The sequence below is a fragment of the Crotalus tigris genome, unplaced genomic scaffold, assembly GCF_016545835.1.
Source record: "Crotalus tigris isolate CLP2741 ecotype Arizona unplaced genomic scaffold, ASM1654583v1 scf7180000017622.5263843, whole genome shotgun sequence".
NCBI lineage: Eukaryota > Metazoa > Chordata > Lepidosauria > Squamata > Viperidae > Crotalus > Crotalus tigris.
In genome coordinates, this window is record NW_024096517.1 from 4,339,998 (window position 1) to 4,359,956 (window position 19,959).

The window sequence follows — 19,959 nt, forward strand, 5'->3', positions numbered from 1 at the left end:
AGAAGAAGAAGAAGAAGAAGAAGAAGAAGAAGAAGAAGAAGAAGAAGAAGAAGAAGAAGTAGTAGTAGTAGTAGTAGTAGTAGTAGTAGTAGTTGGAAGGGACCTTGGAGGTCATCTAGTCCAACCCTCAGGCAGGAAACCCTATACCATTTCAGACAAATGGCTGTCCAGTCTCTTCTTAAAAACATCCAGTGTTGGAGCATTCACAGCTTCTGGAGGCAGGTTGTTCCACTGGTTAATTGTTCTAACTGTCAAGAAATTTCTCCTTAGTTCTAGGTTGGTTCTCTCTTTGGTTAGTTTCCATCCGTTGCTTCTTGTCCTGCCTTCAGCTGCTTTGGAGAACAGGTGGACCCCCTCTTCTTTGGGGCAGCCCCCGAGATATCGGAACTCTGCTATCCTGTCACCCCTCGTCCTTCTCTTCATTAAACTAGACACACCCAATTTCTGCAACCGTTCTTCCTATGTTTTAGCCTCCAGTCCCCTGATCATCTTTTAGGGATTTGAAATATTAGATGTCCTCCTATTAAAATGGTGGCTTTTGTGTTCTGTCTTTTTCGTGTGCTATGAAGGGACTTTTAAACAGGCTTTTTCATTGTTTTTTTTAATCTGCCCACAGAAATGATGAAATTATGTGGATATAGTAATTAGATATATCCACGCCAGCCTAAGTTAAATTGTAGGATTTCTGGGTGCAGGAGATGGCATAATGCTTCGATGCAATTTGTCCTCACCATTTTATGCAATTCAGACTTTCTCCCGTCCTCTGTTTCCTCTACGGGAAACTTTATAGTTAGCTATTATAGACCCAATCCTGGAATTTTGCCCTTGGTGAAAGCCAACCACGCTGTGAAGATATCATGGTACAAAATGTCGCATCTCTCTCCCATCTCCTCCCAATAATGAACATCTGCTGACAAAATGCTTTTTAGTGCCAGTTGCAGAAGAAAAACAAAAAATAAAAGTAATTACAGGGGTGGCTGAAAATAATAAAGTATCTTGGCTGCTTTCTACTTTACAGGTTCAAAACAACTTCCTTCCCAATAGATAGATTCCAGGGGACATTTTCAAATGGTTATTTTTGTTGTTGTTGTTGTCAAAGAAAATGGGGGGGGGGAAAGCATCCACAGTCAAAGCTGCTCCTAAATACTTGACATATTAATTGTGAAGCTTAATGGAACATTTTATGTGTCTGAACAACCGGTTTACATAATTAAAAATCTCCTTTGATCTGCGAATAAATGATTTAATCATGCTGCCTGTTAGACTAAATGGGTCTTCCATTTGATTAAATCAAACGGCATGGACAAATCCCAGGCCTTTTCAGAGATTATTTGTGCTGTTATTATGTAAGCAAAGAAGCCGACTGCCATGCAAATAAGCTTCCCTTTTATTCTTTTGACAGTGACAGGTTCTGAAATGACTTAGATTAAAACATTGGGGTTTTTTTTTTCTTTATCTGATTTTCTTTCTTTCTCCTTCTTGTGGGAGACTAAGTCATTTCTTAAGTCAATTTATGTTTCTTAAACACTTTGCTGTAGAAAAGACACATTGATAAAGCCGAGATTGCTCTCCTGTAGACAGAAAACAGCATTATTTCCCTGTTAGGAGAATATGATAGTTTAGTTTTCAAGGAGGAGGAGGAGGAGGAGGAGGAGGAGGAGGGGAGGAGGAGGAGAAGAAGAAGAGAAGGAGGAGGAGAAGGAGGAGGAGGAGAAGAAGAAGAAGAAGAAGAAGAAGAAGAAGAAGAGGAGGAGGAGGAGGAGGAGAAGGAGGAGGAGGAGGAGAAGAAGAAGAAGAAGAAGAAGAAGAAGAAGAAGAAGAAGAAGAAGAAGAAGAAGAAGAAGAAGAAGAAGAAGAAGAAGAAGAAGAAGAAGAAGAAGAAGAAGAAGAAGAAGTAGTAATAGTTGCTTGTCTTACCCCAATTGCTAAATATATGTATGGTGAGAATGGTCTAACTTCAGGTTCTGATTTTTTTTTCATAATGTACTTTCAACTACACACTGATAATGAGTTCTCTAGAGCAGGGGTCCCCAACCCCTGGTCCATGGACCGGTACTGGGCCATGGCATGCCAGCAATCAGACCGCACAAACAAGCAAAGCCCCATCTGCAGGATGCAGGCAGCACATAAAACCATGCACTCTCCTGTCCGTGGAAAAACCTTTCTCCACGGAACCGGTCCCTGGTGCCCAAAAGGTTGGGGACCTCTGATCTAGACTCTATCAGGAAAAAGTAGGGATGCTTTTTAAAAAGTTGATGGTTGCTTTCCTGCCAGAACTTCATAATAGTGATGAGTGAGGCCATCCCATTTTTCTCCTTCAAAATGCATCCAATTTGGAACTTTTGTTTGACAAATAAATAAAATAAGTAACATCCCACATGATTCCTCAAGTATCCTTCTCCAGAGTATTCTTCTCTTCAGATATCAGCTGGGAGAACAATTTTTAGCAGAGAAGATAAACTTCAGAGGGAGTTTTATGGATTAGTTTGTCATTATGGTTTTTTTTTTTATTCTATCCCATCCCCTTTTACTGTTTGATAAGCATTCTTTCCGGTTCATTTCACTGGCTAATGAGGAAGGAGCAGAGGTGCATAGAAAGACGAAAACAACCATAGACATTGCAGAGAGCCTCTGCTGTCACTTGGGAGTGGTGGCAGTTAGAATGTCTTTCCATCATTGCCAAAAGCTAGGAAGACCACTGGCGAGGACTTAGAGTAATCTTAGCAGCTGGCCTCCCACAACTCTGTCACAGTCAACAAATTAACAGAATAACAGAGTTAGAAGGGATATGGGAAGTCTTCTAGTCCAACCCGTTTCTTAAGCAAGAGACCCAAATATCATTCCAGACAAACAGCTGTCCAGTTTCTTCTTAAAAACCTCCAGGGATGGAGCACCCACAACTTCTGAAGGCAAGCCCTTCCACTGGTTGGCTGTACTCATTGTTAGAAATTTAGTTCTAGGTTGCTTCTCTCCTTGATTAGTTTCCATCTGTTACTTCTTGTCCTGCGCTTTGGTGCTCTGGAGAATAGGTTGACCTGCGTCCTCTCTGTTGAAATAAAAGGGAGCCCTCTTGACTTTCTTGTGTGATCCTGATTGGGAAGGAAGACGGACAGAGGAAGCATCAAAAGAGAAAGAAGAGAGGGAGGGAAGGTGCTGCCTTGGCCTTGGTTTCTACTAAAAGAAATCCAAGAAGTAAAATAATAGCTAATGGTTTCTCCCACGCTCTTTCTCTCTAATTCCTTTTTAGAAGTGTTAAAAATATGCCTGCACCATTTTGCCCATTTCCCCATTTAACTCAAATTGATTTGTTATCCTACTCTTAATGGAGCTTGAAATTAACACTACTTTCTTTATTTACTCCCTTGTTCATGTATCTAACTTCATGAGGTATGTGTGTGTATCTTTTATTGCAATGTATATAAAAAGCATCACCTTTATCATGAGCAGGCAATGGCTTGCTATGTCTTGGAAGCAATGGAAATTAGTTAATCCATACCCAAAGTGTTTAATAACTTCTCTTCTTTACCCCCCCAAAAGCAGAACCTGCTCATTGTGTTTAGATTTTCCATCATCTTTGCAGGATTTAAAGAGGGTAAGTAAGCAATAATCAACCCCTCGATTCACAAAGCAGAGCCCTTCACAGAAAAAGAACATGGCCTTACAAAGTGAAAAGCTGGTTTCAAATAGGATCGAAGGAAATCAGCTAACCAATCCTTATTTAATAGCTTCAGTCCAGAGGTTAAACATCGCTTGACCAATTCTTTTTAGGTGCTCCAACCCTAACTTATTCCAGTTCTCATCAGGATGGGCTACCAAAAGAGATCGGATTCATGTTTGTGTTTAGGCTAGAGCTGATATATTTTTCTTTTTTACCGTAGGATGGGATTTTCAACAGACATGTGTCTTTTATTGAGCAGACTCTAGCCAACATTCCACTTCCTGTTATTAACCTCATCCAACAACAGAGAAGTTCTCCGATCACTAAGATGACTTGGCCATCGCTGGATTATTTTATAGCGTTAAGTGTTTTTGTTCTCGGTGGGTGATATTTTTGCCCTATTTTTTCAGAATATGGACTACCCCACAGAACTCAAAGTGGGGTTTTGTGTGTGTGTGTGTGTGTGTGTGTGTGTGTGTGTGTGTGTGATGGTTGTTGTGCTTTTCTAGCCACAAAATAATCTCCATTCATTCCTGGACTTTGAACAAGAGAGGATAATTTGCTATTTGTTATACTTGTTCTAATTAAGCGCCATGTGTTTTACTTCCAGTCCGTTACTTCCTCTCTTTAAAAAAAAAAAAAAAGTTACTTACGAATCAAAATCTGAACTGGATGCTATGGTAAAATCTTGAATAGGTCAGTCACAGTTTAGTCAATTGGGGGAATCGGTCTGGCTAATGGGTAAGCACAGAGAACATTCAAAGCAAAATGCCTAGACTGGTTTGGTTTTCAAAGTCCTGCCCAGTGAGATGGAGAGACACCCACATAAAATAGCAAGATTTAAGATTGTCAGCGTAACCACCCACCCACCAAATGTTCGGGGTTTTTTTTTAACCTTGTCATTTGCCGATTTGGCATATTGTAACTCCCCACACACAGGACCCCACATATCGTTACAGCTAAAAGTGACTCTGCATTCAGACTAGCCTAAGAAAGAGTCCCAGCACCAATTGTCCTGGGATTGTCCTCTCCCTTGTGTAATTTCGTCCCTCTGTGCTTGTACATGTCGTTTATTTATACCCCTTCCACTGTGCATAGAAACCTTGTGAGTAGCATCCCCATGAAATAAACATTTGCTTATTTATTCATTTGAGGAAATTTATATGGTCACGCAACTCGCTCTCAGTGACTCAGAGTGACTTACAAGAATACAAACCCAATAGAAAAACAATAGAAAAGCAATAACCCTCACCTCCCCCCCCCCAGTTTCCCAGCAACATCAATCAAATGAGTCATTTGATGGGCTCCATCACACTCTGGGATCCCAAGGTCTGTTTGCAATGGAGCCAATTTATAGAGTCAGGGCTTATCCGCACTGTATCCTTAGCCTGTTCCGGTCTTGTGTTGATGCTGGCTTGATTCTAAAACAGCTTTTAAAAAATCCTATCTAGAGTTCAGCAACCATTTGCAAGTCCAGACTGCAGGCTATCCCATTCTTCCTGGATGGTTCCTCACTTTTTCAGTTCCAGGAAAGTAGTGGCCAATCACTTTCCTTCTAATAGCTGAGCCTTATTGGAGAAGCATCCTCACACCATCACATATATAAATGTATATAAATGTATTGCAGGCTACTTCTGCTGACTGCTGGCTGCCACCAGTTCGACAGTTCAATTCTCACCAGCTCAAGGTTGACTCAGCCTTCCATCCTTCTGAGGCCAGTAAAATGAGGACCTAGATTGTTGGGGGCAAAATGCTGACTCTGTAAACTGCTTAGAGAGGGATGTAAAGCACTGTGAAGCGGTATATAAGTCTAAGCGCTATTGCTATACAAAGGTATAACTTCACTCACTCACATGGATGGTATTACCTAGTTGGGTAATGAAATATCTGGAAGGGAACCACCAGGCTCAGAAACCACCAAGACCTCCACAGAACGTAAGGAACAAGGATTTTGTCCGTTTCCATCTTTTTTAGCAGAGTGGGGGATTAGCTGGACACTAACAAGCCAGTCAACCGGATTTCCGTTTTCGCAAATACACTCCTGAGGATCTTCTTTTTGATTTTCCCTTTTTGCTGCCACACCTACAGGGACTGTGAGAGGGACTGTGATTTTCCCTTTTTGCTGCCACACCTACAGGGACTGTGAGAGGGACTGTGATTTTTTTTTTTTTGCTTTTTGTCTTTGGTGTTTTTAGTAATAGTAATAGTAGTAAAGTTGGAAGGGACCTTGGAGGTCATCTAGTCCAACCCCCTGCTCAGGCAGGAAACCCTACACCATTTAGGACAAATGGCTGTCCAGTCTCTTCTTAAAAACTTCCAGTGTTGGAGCATTCACCGCTTCTGGAGGCAGGCTGTTCCACTGATTAATTGTTCTCACTGTCAGGAAGTTTCTCCTTAGTTCTAGGTTGCTTCTCTCTTTGATTAGTTTCCACCCATTGCTTCTTGTCTTGCCTTCAGGTGCTTTGGAGAATAGCTTGACTCCCTCTTCTTTGTGGCAGCCTCTGAGATATTGGAACACTGCTATCCTGTCCCCCCTTGTCCTTCTATTCATTAAACTAGACATACCCAATTCCTTATATGTTTTAGCCTGTTTTATATGTTTATATGTTTTGAGTCAGCAGAAGAGACAATGCTCACAGACCATCTTCAAACTACTTCTGATTCTTCAGAGCTGGGTTGTCAAAGTGCCTGAGACTCACCACTTTTGGGAGGTAATACTGGTCATTTCCCGGAAGGTAATAATTTGGAGAGAAAGGAGATCAGATCAAAGAGGGAATCCCTGAACCAAACAGGAACCTGCACTGCAGTCAACTCCAAAGAAGAGACCAAATTATAGAGACAGTTGCTCCCGTCCATCGCAAGCATTTCTTATGTATCAGGTGGCCACATTGGATGATTGCCAGTTATAATTCGAATCCAGCCCCCTTTCCCCCTTTCCCTTCAGGTTCTTAGTTAAGAAATCACTCTCCAAATGTGTTGTCAGAAAAATCATTCTTTATATAAACATACTGTTAAGAAGAAGAAGAAAAAACACCCTTTGAGATATGTGTCCAGGGCTGCTCAAGATGTGTTGATTTGAGTTGGCTTTCTTGATGCAATCTGTTTATAAAAAAAACTAACAGGAACAGAGCTGAATCAATGGATGGTTTGAAACGGAATGCAAAATGGCTTCTGGAGAAGAATGAAAGGAACAGGCACTGGGTGGCACTTTGATTCAAAGGGCCATAGAGAGAACGAAAGGCAAATACGTTACATCCATGTGGACTCCTCTCTCTTAAGTCATGGATAACAGTTATGGGTTTTTCAATGGGTTCTTCTTTCTGTTGAAGGGCCAGATAACAGCAGGGTAGATTTCAATTCAATGGAGGAAGAATAACAGCGCATCAAGGAGACCAATGACTTAGAAAAGCAAAGAGGTGTTACTTCAGAAAGGGGTCTACTAGATTTGCGCTGCAAAAATGATCACTAGGTGACAGAAAACTACTCCTTTGATGCTATCTAGTGATAACCCAGATTCATGCAGCCCAGATTTGGTAACCTAGAACTGCCTCCCCAAAAGTTTGGAGACAGGATATTGTCAACCTCAAGTTGCTTCCCCAAAAGAGATGCTAAATCACTTTCTCTTAGAGACACTTTTGAAGATCCTGAACAAAGACATGCTTTGTCCTGCCCTGATTTCTTTTTAATTCACCTTCTCTAGAGAAGACCCAACCTGGCCCTACAGTGGGGTCCTCTGATGCTCACCATAGCAGGCCATGGGTGCTGGGAGATCACAGTGGTCAGCTGTGTGCATTGTACGTCTATCCAACATGGAATGGACTGAACACACTGAACTTGCAAATAATCCAATTGTGGTATTAGATTCCCTTTTCTCCAGAGAAATGGTAGAAGTCTGAATTCCTTGGGCAGGTCATCCAGCGATCAGAAGCAGAAACAAATATACATCCCAAATCTCTCTCTTGACTGACTGCCACAGAAGTCATGGGAAACAAAATATTCAGGGTAAGTCTACTGTATTGAGCAGGAAACATACATATTGATGTTTCTACAATTCATTAATGGAGAGCTAGTTGAAAGCAATATCCCTGTTCCTCAGATCCTTAGTGTGAAGGGCAGTAAAGAGTTACAACACAAGGTATAGCTTGTAGGTCATCTAGTTGGGAAGGCAATCTTTTCGGTTCTAGTGGTGGTTCAAGGGACACCTTCGGGTGTTCTCACAAACTGGCAACAGAAGTTGAGGGAGGGATTACATTCCCTACATCCACTTCCAGAGTTCTTCTAGGATGACAGGATGATCTCCATTACCTACTACCTTCTTTCTAATAGATAGTACATCTACTTCCAAGAAGGTGAAGCTGTGAAGTTGCTCCTTGCCTCACTTTCTAGAGCGATAGGATGTTCTCCAGTATCTACCAACCCTTTTTTGTCTTCTTTCTAAGCAGGTGATAATACGTCCAAAGCCCTGAATTATAGCCACCTGCATAGATCTTGGTTTCCAGATGATGCTGGACTCAGCTGGCTCTTGGCCTTATGGCATGACAGCTTCCAATTTATTAACCCTTTAAAACTTCAAATAATCTCAACAAAAGAAAGCTTGGGAAAGTTTTAGAACTTCATCAGAACATCTTTGGACCTTAGCTTACGACTTTGAATCTCAACTGATGGCACTGCTATCTCAGAAGCTGAGGATGGTTAGACTTTATAGTCATGGATGGATGGGAGACCACTTGAGTATTCCAAAGTTGATGGACAGATTTAATAAAAAATCTATTTTTATTAAATAGATTTATTTCTGGTGGGTGAGATCCTTACTTTGGGGAGCTAGCAGTCCTGCAGTTCGATCAGTTGTTAATAATTGTTCCTTTGATATGGAAGTACTTGGTGGGAGTAAAAAAATTTTAAAAAGTTTTTAAAAACGAAACTCCTATTTAGTGCCCAAAAGTAAAGAGTTTTCTCCTTTCCCTTCCCTTCCCTTTTTACTAGGTTTCTTTGGACTCAGAATTTGATTTTAAACTTGTAGTGTACATATACAATGTGCCCATATTACATCAATTTTGTAGCTTGCATTCCATTATGAAATGATGAGGTGTTAGCATTTTTATGTTTAAAAGCATAATTGCGGAAGAAAGCCATCTTTACTGCATAATTGAATAATCTGATATTATATATAATTATTCCTGAATTGCTTCAGGCAGCACTGATTTTAAAAAGCCATTTTTATTTCTTTTTCGTCCTTGAGCATCCTGGCCAGATTCCATTCTGAAAATTATATTTATATCCCGAGAAACTGCTGATTCAATAAGAATTGTGTGCTGCATCATTGTAACTCCACTTCAATGTGCACATTAGAATCTCTTAAATATACTTATCTATCAGGTTAATCTTTCAGAGAAAGGCATCAAACCCATCAATTAACTTAAGCTTGAAGACCTGATATTACTTATGATACAACACACTGCCCATAAATAGTGTTATAATGGTCAAGCTGGCATTTGGGATTCAATATGTTTGCCCCTGAAAGCCTTGCCAATATTAATCACAAACTGGAGAGTCAGTTTAGTCTAGTGTTAAGGCACCTGGCTAGAAAGGCAGAAACTGTGAGTTCTAGTCCTGCCTTAAGACAATTTCTTGTCCTGTCTTAGGCAGGAAAGTCAGCTGGGTGACCTGGGGCCAATCACCAGGAGCCTGTCAGTTCCAATCCTGCCCTAAGCTTGAAAACCAGTTGTTGATTTTGGGCCAATCACCAGAAGCCTGTGAATTCTAGTCTTGCCTTTCTTTAGGGATGAAGAGCAGCTTGCTGACTTTGGGCCAGTCCCTGTGTCAACGCTGCAAATATTGTATATTCTTGCTTTTGACAATAGGTAGAATTGTCTGGTAATTATGGGGTTAATACAGAGCAGAAGGGGGGTTGGGGGTAAAGCCCGGGAAAGAAAGAGGAAGAAAACTTTTGACCTTCACACTAATTGGATAATGTGAGATATAGGGAGGGAACATGCTGATAATTTAACTGCTCAGAGGAAGAGAACTTAAATCCTAGCATCCCTCCGTTGTGCCTGTGCCGACATTTTGTAACCATAAAAGACTTTTAGGAAAATCAATGCCTGGAAGTTCTTTGGAATGTTTCATTAGCCGGAACCAGAACACCCTGTTTCTCAGCCCAACTCACTTCACAGGGTAGTTGATCTGGGGAAAATAGAAGGAGGAAAGCGCGTTGAGTACGTTGGCTGCCTTGAGTTATTTGCAAAAAATAATAAAGGCGGGACATAAATAAGCCAATCGGCTGAATGCTGTGATTTCACAGAAAATCTTTGAGCCCCTATTCAGAACTGGAGGGCCAAAAGGAAAAAGGGTTAGCTTTTAAAAAGAGAATAGGGAAGCATCCGTTGACTTGCAGAACCACTCTGCATGGACTAGGAGAATCAGAAGGTGAGAACACATGAGGGAGGAGAAGGAGCAAGAATTTGAGAGGGCGAATGCACACAGAATTGAAGACAATGCATTGAATTGGAAAATCAGGGGGGTTGAAGGAGAAATTGCCATGATGTCCCTGGATAGTTATCTTTAGGATAAGAGGAGTAGAATAGAGTTACCAGATAGCTGCATAGGCAAAGGGTGACATGGACAGTTAGAAAGGATTGAGGTGGAATGTAGTCTGGATTCCAAGGAGGGAAGAAATTGGTTAAGGATAGCCTGTTTCTAAATGGGGGAGGGGAGAAATGGCTCAACAGTTAAAGACACTGAGCTTGTCAGCTGGAAAGCTGACAGCCCAGGTTCCGTGTGCCATGCGATGGGATGAGCTCCTCCTGCTGGCCCTGCTCCTGCCCGCCTACCGATTTGAAAGCATGCAAACGCAAGCAGATAAATAGGTATCCCTTCGGTGGGAAGGTACCAGCATTCTATGCACCTCGGTGTATAGTCCTGCTGGCCACATAACCATGGAAATGATTTCAGACAATGCTGAAATGAGTGCCAGCCCTACAGTTGGACACAACTGGACAGGGGAAGCCTTAATCTTTATCTCTGTTTCAAAATGGTTCTGGGTGATCTGGAACAAGAGACAGCTTTTAGGATATTTGCAAATTTTCCAGTGAAAAGGCATTGCAGCATGGAACTAGCTGATTCATTCAGAGAAGAATCCACCATTTCTCCTACCAAATCCTTGAACTTTCCCACAGCCTTCAGAAATATTTCTAAAGATAAATAAATCCGAGGCAGAGGTTTATTTTTTGAAAAGTTCAGCGTAAGTCTCTAGGTATTTTTTACTCCAGATTTGTGTTTCCCTCCAAATATTTTCTTTGCTTTGGTTCTGTGGTTTTATAAAATTCCTTCTTGTCCCCAGAGATTTTTTTTTAATATTTTTATATTAACAAAAACAAATTAGGCCTTTAGGTTGCGTTGTTGTGAAACATTAACAGGAAGGATGCGGACATCAAATTAAAAAGAAGACAGCAACGTTTCTTTGGCTACTAAAGTAATTCTTTCCCAAGGTTTCATTAATAGCAGATTTCTTATTACCAAAGTTAAGTTTTAGATCGTGAGCTGCACAAATTTCTCTTTCATTGGTACTAAAAAAATTTTTTTCTTTATCCCCCTTCTTTTATTCCCTTCTTTGTATGTCTGAAAGCCAAAACCCATTGTGTCACATTCATACTAAGTTTCCCTTTTCTTTCTCTCTGATAGCACTGGATCTCATTTCAAAATACCTCTTGATTTATTGAGCTGAATTAAAAAAAGAGCCGAGGTGGCGCAGCAGTTAGGGTGCAGTACTGCAGGCCCCTTTAGCTGACTGTGTTCAGCAGGTCAGCGGTTCAAATCTCACCGGCTCAAGGTTGACTCAGCGTTCCATCCTTCCGGGGTAGGTAAAATGAGGACCCAGATACAAAGTTCTGGCTGTCTCTCCATCTTCTTCTGGGTCTGCCTCATATTCTTCGAACTCTTTTTGTATATGCTTTGTGTGGTACGGTATCCTCCCAGCCAGGGATGCAAAGCTCAAAAGAGTTTGAGGAGATAGCTAGAACCATGCTCCTTTTTGGTCTTATTATGTTGGCTGCAAGTTTAAAACATCCTTGCAACCCACCAAAAGGACGAGCATCTTTCTGAAATCCTTACTACAACAACGTGTTAGCCTCTGCTGCTTCACCTGAACAGAAAAATCCCAAACGGGATTAGTCTTCACTGCCAAAAAAGTGAATTTGTCTTTTCATTCCTGCAAACCTTTTTACCCCAGGCGAGTTCTGACGGAAGGAGAGTCCAAAATTAGAATGTGTCAGTAACCAAAGTTCTTTTCTGAAATCAGAAATAATACGATGTTCTGTTTTCTAGTCTGATAAGGCTTATTTTATTTTACTTTTTTTTCCCCTTCTGTGAGAAAACAAGGTTGAATGCTGAGCATGAGCCAGAGAAGGAAGTGATTCATTTGGACGGAGGAGATTGGAATTATTGGTGCTGGTTAATGACTTTAACAGAAATTCTCTATTTCTTCTGTTTCCTTGGGAGAATTCCAGCCTGTACAATATATTGCTTGAATCCTTTATTTAGCACCTTTCTATTTACAGACGTTCCACAATATCTTCGGAGCAGTTGCACCTGAAATTATTTAATCTCTCTCCAGAGAGGAAACTTGCACAATGTTTCAATCCCAGTGCCCCGGCTTTCAATGGATGCTTTTGTTATCTCTGGTGAGAATCTAGCAAGTATATCCTGAATTTTCCACCCTAAGGCTATTTTGAGAGAGAAAACAAGCGACCAGAAGCCATCGATGGAGGTGATATTATGAATGAGGGTGGGTCAAAAATGTGGGGAGGTAAGAGGTTTGGAAGGGACTGATGGACTTGCTTTGTATATTAAACCACAATTGAAAAGTTGAAAGGGACTGTGCAGGTCTTCTCGTCCAACCCTTTTCTCACACAGGAGACCCTATTCCAATGGTCCAGAATCTTTCCAGCTTGGCGGCTCAGCCCGGCACAGGGTGTGTGTATGAGCTGGAGGCACGCACATACACATACACACTCAGAGCTCCACTTGTGTGAGCGGTGGGCACGCACACCCTCCATTCGCCTGATTGGAGCTTCATGGGCAAGCCAAATGCTTGCGCTTGTGCACAAAGCTCCACTCGTGCGAGCAGCAGGCATTTGTGCTCCCCTGCCAATCTCCACTCACATGAGTGGAGGGCGGTTGACTGGAGGGAGCTTGTATTCATGTGTGAAGCTGCACTCGCACGAGCGGAGGACACTCGTTCGTGAAGCTCCGTTCGCACAAATGGAGCTTCGCACGCAAGCACTGGCGCCCTCCACTCACCCTGCCCTACACCATTCTGGACAAGTCACTGTCCAGTGATGGGGCATCCACATTAAACATAGAAATATTGGGAAGAAACAAGTAATTCTATATATGCTGTAAAGGATAGGTCCCTTGTTTTCAGATTAGTTTATCAAGCAGCTGTTTTTTAAAAGGCGATTAATCGCTGTAGTCTAAGCAAAATCCTTTTTCCTCAACACTGTTGTGTTGCATGTTCCCTTTCAATGAATAAAGCAGAGATGCTGATCCCTTAAATGTTTCTGTTGATCTTTGCAGCCAAAGGAAGGTCAAGGCTGAAGATGCAGAAATGAAAGATATATAAAGTTTGGTGCCTTGCCAGTCATTGTGTCTGCTTTTATTTGACAACAAAAATTGGTTTGCAGAAGGAATTCCTTTATAGACCGAGATTTGATTTAATGTCAAAACAGGCTGGACATTTTTTTTCCCCCTAGCACAGAGAGCTGGAGGAAGCAACATTTCAATGGTTTCCAGTTCTAACCTGGATGCTTAAAGGTTTGAGTGGGTTAAAAAAAAAAAGCAGAGTTGGAAGGGGCCTTGGAGAGGTCTTCTAGTCCAACCTCCATGCTCAATGTTGGAATTTCCTGACAGTAAGAACAATTAACCAGGGGAACAACCTGCTTCCAGAAGTTGTGGGTGCTCCAACACTGGAGGTTTTTAAAAAGAGACTGGACAACCATTTGTCTGAAATGGTATAGGGTCTCCTGCCTAAACGGGGTTGGACTAGAGGACCTCCAACGCCCCTTCCAACTCTACTATTCTGTTATTCTGTTAACTTTCCTTGTTTCAGCCTCCCTCCCTCTTTGCTCCATATTCCTGGTTCCTACCAGATCCCCATACAGATGGCTGCCGTATTGCGACAAAAACAAAAAATACTACATTAATGTTTAAAGGGATTAAAAAATCCACTCAGAAGCAGTGGCATATGCTAGCAGTTAATTGCAGCACTGGAGGCTTCCCTGTTGTTTTAAAACATGGACTCATTTTACATTCTTTTCTTCAGAATGGCAAGAAATGTCAAATGTATTTGTATAAGTCTGGATTTTTGTTTGGCAAAAAAAAAAGCTGTAATGACAACGTGGGGTTCTTATCGTGGTTGGTGGGTTTTGTTAAACTCTTTAACAAGTTTTAATCTCTAAATATCGTTTTGCAATGGTGCCAATGTTGGTGGTGTGCAGATCAAATACAGAAAATGATTATTATTCATTGTTTTTTAAATACATGAACCCAGACAACATACTGTTTGCTAAATATTAAAAATGTTACTTTAAAAAATCCTAACCCTATCCCGAACCCTAACCCTAACCCTATCCCTAATCCTATAAAAATTATATATATATAAACATTCTCCTTTATTTTGTTTTAACTACACCTTCTGTCTTTTCTCCACCAGTTATACGCTACTGGCACAGACCAGCCATTCCATTATTTGAAACGAGCAAGTCTGCAATAATCAAGAGCAGAGATTAGAAATCTATTTTTTGTGTTAGCAGACAATGACCGTACCGTCCAATTCAGCAACCACTTGTATAAAAAGAATCCGTCATCTCCTTCTAAGAGAGAAGCCACTTCACTTGCATTATCTATCAGCAACCTTAACTCTGTAGGACAATGTTATTATTCCTTATTTTGCACATAGGAGGAGCCGAGGCTGAAAGAGACCAGTCTGCCTATGGCTACCTGCTGAGAAGCAAGATTTGAGCCAGGAAGTTCTCCGTTCAGTTTCTTAGCTGCTAGGCTATCCAGCTGGCTTGATATTGTGAGGCTAAAAAAAAAAAAAATTAACATAAGATGTTATGAGATTCTTGGACTAGTCTCTGTTGGTGATTACAAAGATCGACTAAGATGAGTATTGATCAAGGGCCAGCTCTACCCTAAGCCAGCTTCTGCACCAAGGTCTACCCCCCTTCTCCTACCCAAATGCCTCCGTTCCATTTATCAATCTTGTCTTAGCTCTACGAACCATATGAAGAATGATTGCAGGAGAAGAGAAGGTCCAGGGGGGTGACATGATAGCAGTGTTCCAATATCTCAGGGACTGCCCCAAAGAAGAGGGGGTCAAACTATTCTCCAAAGCACCTGAAGGCAGGACAAGAACCAACGAACCAATGGATGGGAACTAATCAAGCAGAGAAGCAACCTAGAACTAAGGAGAAACTTCCTGACAGTGAGAACAATTAACCAGTGGAACAGCTGGCCTTCAGGAGTTGTGGGTGTTCCATCAATGGAGGCTTTTAAGGAGAGACTGGACAGCTACTTGTCAGAAATGGTATAGGGGGTTAGACTAGAAGTTCTCCAAGATCTCTTCCAACTCTATCATTCTGTTTACTTTGGAAAAGATGAGAATGTAATTCTTTTAATTTCCTCATATTCAGTGTTCAACCTGATATCATTGTCTAGCACATTAGGGATTTTAAATTATGTAGCTATTATGCAGTTATTGTCTAGCTCTTTCCTACTGACCCCAACCCGTTTCCTGCTTTTATGCTACCACCAAAGGAGAAACAATCACTAAAATGTAGCATTTGCTCTCTGCAAAGGTACATCAGATAACTGTCCCTAAAGTGGCTGTCTCCAATGAGAAAATTTGGAGAGTGACAGGTTGAAGAAGAGATGCGGTACAATCTCTAATAAAAACCCTGAGATTTCTTCCCTTTCCCATTTGAGCTTTATCCAAAATCAAATGGAATTTTGCCTCCGACTGTCAGCCAGCAATGTCAAAAAGGATTTTACAAAGCCAGAAGGGAAGAGTGTTACTAAGCAGATGTCAGTTCAAAATAAAATACCAAATACGTCTGTTTCATTTACAGTGATGGATATGGACAAAATTAAAAGGGTCCGGTATTTATCATTTTAAATGTAGGGTAGATTCATAAACCAATGGCTTTCATAACAGTCAATCAAAACAAGGGCTGTGGCACCACTTCCCATTCAAGCTTCCATGGAATGACATCATTTTGATTCAAGAATTGGAAAAGAAGTTGCTTTCAATCATTTCTCCAAAGACTATGACACTTTCAGGGATATTATCAAGAGTGGAATATAGCTTTTATTTTTAAATTTATGTTGAATTACATGGTTGAACATGGATGGATGTGTGTGTTTCACTGTACAGTCATAACTCCAACGTCAGTCATATTGGTGGCTTCTCAACTTTTGAGTTCAATTACAAGGGAAATATCAGATGCAACCTGTGGCCATATATTTTCACTCACTTAAGGGGTCCTGTGCACAGCACAAGAGTTGATCCATAGCCTTCTGGGATCTCCTCCGTTTGCTTTTTGTGAATATTGTTAAGGATTTGAGAAGGTTGAGAAAGGAATGAATGAAAACACAGACATGGACAATCAGAGATACAGGGTGAGTCCCTTGGCAGCTGATTTCTTCAGTGAGAACATAATCCAAGTGAGGAGAAACTTGGAAAATAAGTCTTTCGAAGTAGTCAACCCCCCCCCCTCTGCTTTAATTAAGCAGATTCGGCAGCAGCCCCCCCCCCCAAAAATCAATGCAATCTTAGGCTGCATTAATAGAGGGATAGAATCGAGATCATGTGAAGTATTAATACCACTTTACAAAGCATTAGTTAGACCACACTTGGAATACTGCTTCCAGTTTTGGTCATCACAATATAAAAAATATCTTGAGACTCTGGAAAGAGTGCAAAAAAGAGCAACAAGCATGATTAGGGGATTGGAGGCTAAAACATATCAAGAACGGTTGCAGGAATTGGGTATGTCTAGTCTAGTGAAAATAAGAACTAGGAGTGACACGATAGCAGTGTTCCATTATTTGAGGTGCTATCACAAAGATGGGCATGTGTGTGTGTGTGTGTGTGTGTGTGTGTCAACCTATTTTCTAAAGTACCAAAAGGCAAGACAGGAAATAATGGATGGAGAGAAGTAACCTAGGACTAACGAGAAATTTCCTGATAGTGAGAACAATTTAACCAGTGGAATGGCTTGCCTTCAGAGGTTGTGGATGCTCCATCCCTGGAGGCTTTTAAGAAGAGACTGGACAGCCATTTGTCTGAAATGGTATAAGGTTTCTTGCCTGAGGAGGGGGTTGGACTAGATGACCTCCAAGGTCCCTTCCAACTTTGTTATTCCATGTCCTATGTTCTAATTAACTTGCTGTACACGACTACGGAGATTCTCAATCATCAGGATCATGTTTATCCCAAAGATGCTTTTTCCAAAAGGCAGTTGGGCTTTCCATGGGTTTTTTTTTTCCTTTTGAAAATGTTTTGCTTCTCATCCAAGAAGCTTCTTCAGTCCTATACACGAGGCTGAGAAATATCTCTTACACTTTCCAAGGTATTTCCTCCAGATTAGCATTCAGCATGCCTTCCAGGCGTCTGTGTAGTTCTCGCTTCCTTGGTCTTGCCCAGCTGCATGGGGCATGACACTGATCAATGGCCTTCTTCAAGAAGAAAAATTAAATATCACAGCAGGCCATTATGCTGAGTAGAGCATAATGCTTTGAGTCCACATCTCATCATGGCACGGCCAGTCTTTTAAATACATCCCTCCATGCAGTTCGGTGGGTTCCAATTGGTGTTCTGCTTTTATCCTCTTTTATGGAAATGATCAGTGTAATGGGTACTATGGGGCTACGGCTTCTGCCACTCAAATGTAGGATATGGGTGGGTGTTAAGTATTTTAATACAGCTAGTCCTCAACTTACAAAAAATTGTTTAGCGACTGTTCCAAAGCACAGCAACATTGAAAAAAGGGACATATGACTAGTCCTCACGCTTATGCCTGTCGTAGCATCCCCATGGCCACGGGATCAAAATTGCGGGCTGGGCAACCGGGTTCAGCAACGCAGGGCCACGTGATTGCCACTTGCAACCTTCCCAAGCAGAATCAAAGGGAAAAACTCAGATTGCTTAACGGCCACGCGAGTCCCTTAACTGCAGTGATCCCCTTAACAAGCAGGGCAAAAAAAGTTGTAAAAATCAGGTGCAGCTCACTTAACAGGCGTCTTGTTTAACCGTGGACATTCTGGTCCCAATTGCAAGGACTACCTGTATTAAGAATGACTGGAAATCTCCTCTGTCAGGCGTAACATGATAATTCTGAATATTGAAGTCTGCACTGGTGTCGTTTCTGGCCCAACGCGTGTGGCAGCTTTGAAGGACTTGAATAAGCCGCACAAAATTCTCAGCAGAGACAGTAGCGGGCTGCGAGCATGGAGCTTTGGGGTGTCCATGACCGTTTTTATTGCCTTGGTTTTCGGTTCTGGGAGAAAGAAGCGGCAGCCAAATTGCAGCTAATGCGATCTGTACATTCCATCCATCTGTCACCCAGCTCTGTCCTATAGATGGCAGCACGATTCTTGTCTACATATGTAGTAGCTCCTGAAGATGAGAGAAGTTACTTTGGAGAAAGACAGTCATGTGCCTGATAATATAAATGCCATGGCTTTCTTTTAGGGAAGGCCATGTACATTCAGCTGAATCAATCAATCAATCAATCAATCTATCTATCTATCTATCTATCTATCTATCTATCTATCTATCTATCTATCTATCTATCTATCTATCTATCTATCTATCTTTTAGGGAAGGCCATGTACATTCAGCTGAATCTATCTATCTATCTATCTATCTATCTATCTATCTATCTATCTATCTATCTATCTATCTATCTACCTACCTACTTACCTATCTACCTATCATATATTTATATATCTATATATATCTTTATCTATATCTGTATCTCTATCTTTCTCTTTTCCTATCTATCTATCTATCTGTCTGTCTGTCTGTCTGTGTCTGTCTATCTATCTATCATATTTATCACCTATCATTTATCACCTGTCTGTCTGTCTGTCTACCTACCTACCTACCTACCTACCTATCATATATTTATATATCTATATATATCTTTATCTATATCTCTGTATCTCTATCTTTCTCTTTCTCTCTTCCTATCTATCTGTCTGTCTGTCTGTCTGTCTGTCTGTCTGTCTGTCTCTATCTATCTATCTATCTATCTATCTATCTATCTATCTATCTATCTATCTATCTATCATCTCTGTAAGTTTTCATTGCATAAAGCACACCTTTAAGAAACAGCAATATTTTGAGCACCTGATGTGATTTTCTGCTAGGTTTTTGAGTGCAAATATCTATCTGTCCATCCATATCCTATCCATATCCACATCCACATCTTAATCCACATCTATCCAGATCTCCATTCCAAGTTTCATGAGTCCTCAGGACAACACACTGCAATCCCGTTATCTCGTAAACTCAGAGGATTTTAAGATCCGCAATAATTTTAATGTTGACAGCAATGAGGAATTCTTTGAAGGGAGGACCGGATGGATGCAACCCTCCTGATTTTTCACTTTCTAATAGTAAAATAATGTTAGTAAGCCATTTAGTACAATCAAATAAGAAAGTGAGGCTGGGATTATAGAAGGTCTGCCGGGCAGAGACTGGTTTTTGGCGTAGATTCAGAGTTATTCAATGGCAACTCCATTTGATATGGAAAGCATAAAAGCTTGCAAATTCATTTGCGGTTTTGATAGCAGAGGTGGTAAATCAACCACCTTATTTTTGGATGCCCAGACACATTCAATAACTTGACATTCATTGCTTTTTAAAATTTTATGGCTTTATTATCAGCTGTAAATGGAGAAAGAAACTCAAAAGGATTGGCTCACAAGGAAACTTTTCATTGCTACTTCAGGCAATAGTGTTAATATACCACTTGTGGTTTTTGAACTCGACTTGAAGAGCTCACTTAAAAACTAAGACGGGTGAAAACCACACACGTTGGCCAAAACAGATGTGTTTTGCAAGGGCCATTTCAAACCTTTAGCAGAAGGACCTGCTGGCTAATTTAGCTTCTTTGATCAAGAAAGCATCTGTTGGAAGATTACAGAAATCCTTTCCCTTTGAGCTAAACATCTGCTATGTTATAGCTGACACTTCTTCACAATTGCTTCTGAACCTTGCTTAAGGTACAGAGAAAGAA

At 41.0% G+C, this 19,959-nt stretch overlaps 1 protein-coding gene across 5 annotated transcripts in view; it reads right to left on the reverse strand.

Moving 5' to 3' along the window:
• The window catches only part of DACH2 (dachshund family transcription factor 2), a 284,122-nt gene that overhangs the window by 13,440 nt on the left and 250,723 nt on the right, over positions 1-19,959 (reverse strand). For 3 of the 5 annotated variants that reach the window (XM_039331709.1, XM_039331679.1, XM_039331657.1), the window contains one exon: positions 17,364-18,332. The exons of 1 other annotated variant lie outside the window; for it this stretch is intronic. In XM_039331709.1, coding sequence (XP_039187643.1) covers positions 18,193-18,332 — 140 coding nt within the window. In that variant the 3' untranslated portion in view covers positions 17,364-18,192. Of the gene's footprint in view, positions 1-14,639; positions 14,739-17,363; positions 18,333-19,959 lie in introns of those variants that run through there. One more of the 5 variants, XM_039331694.1, reaches the window with a different exon arrangement.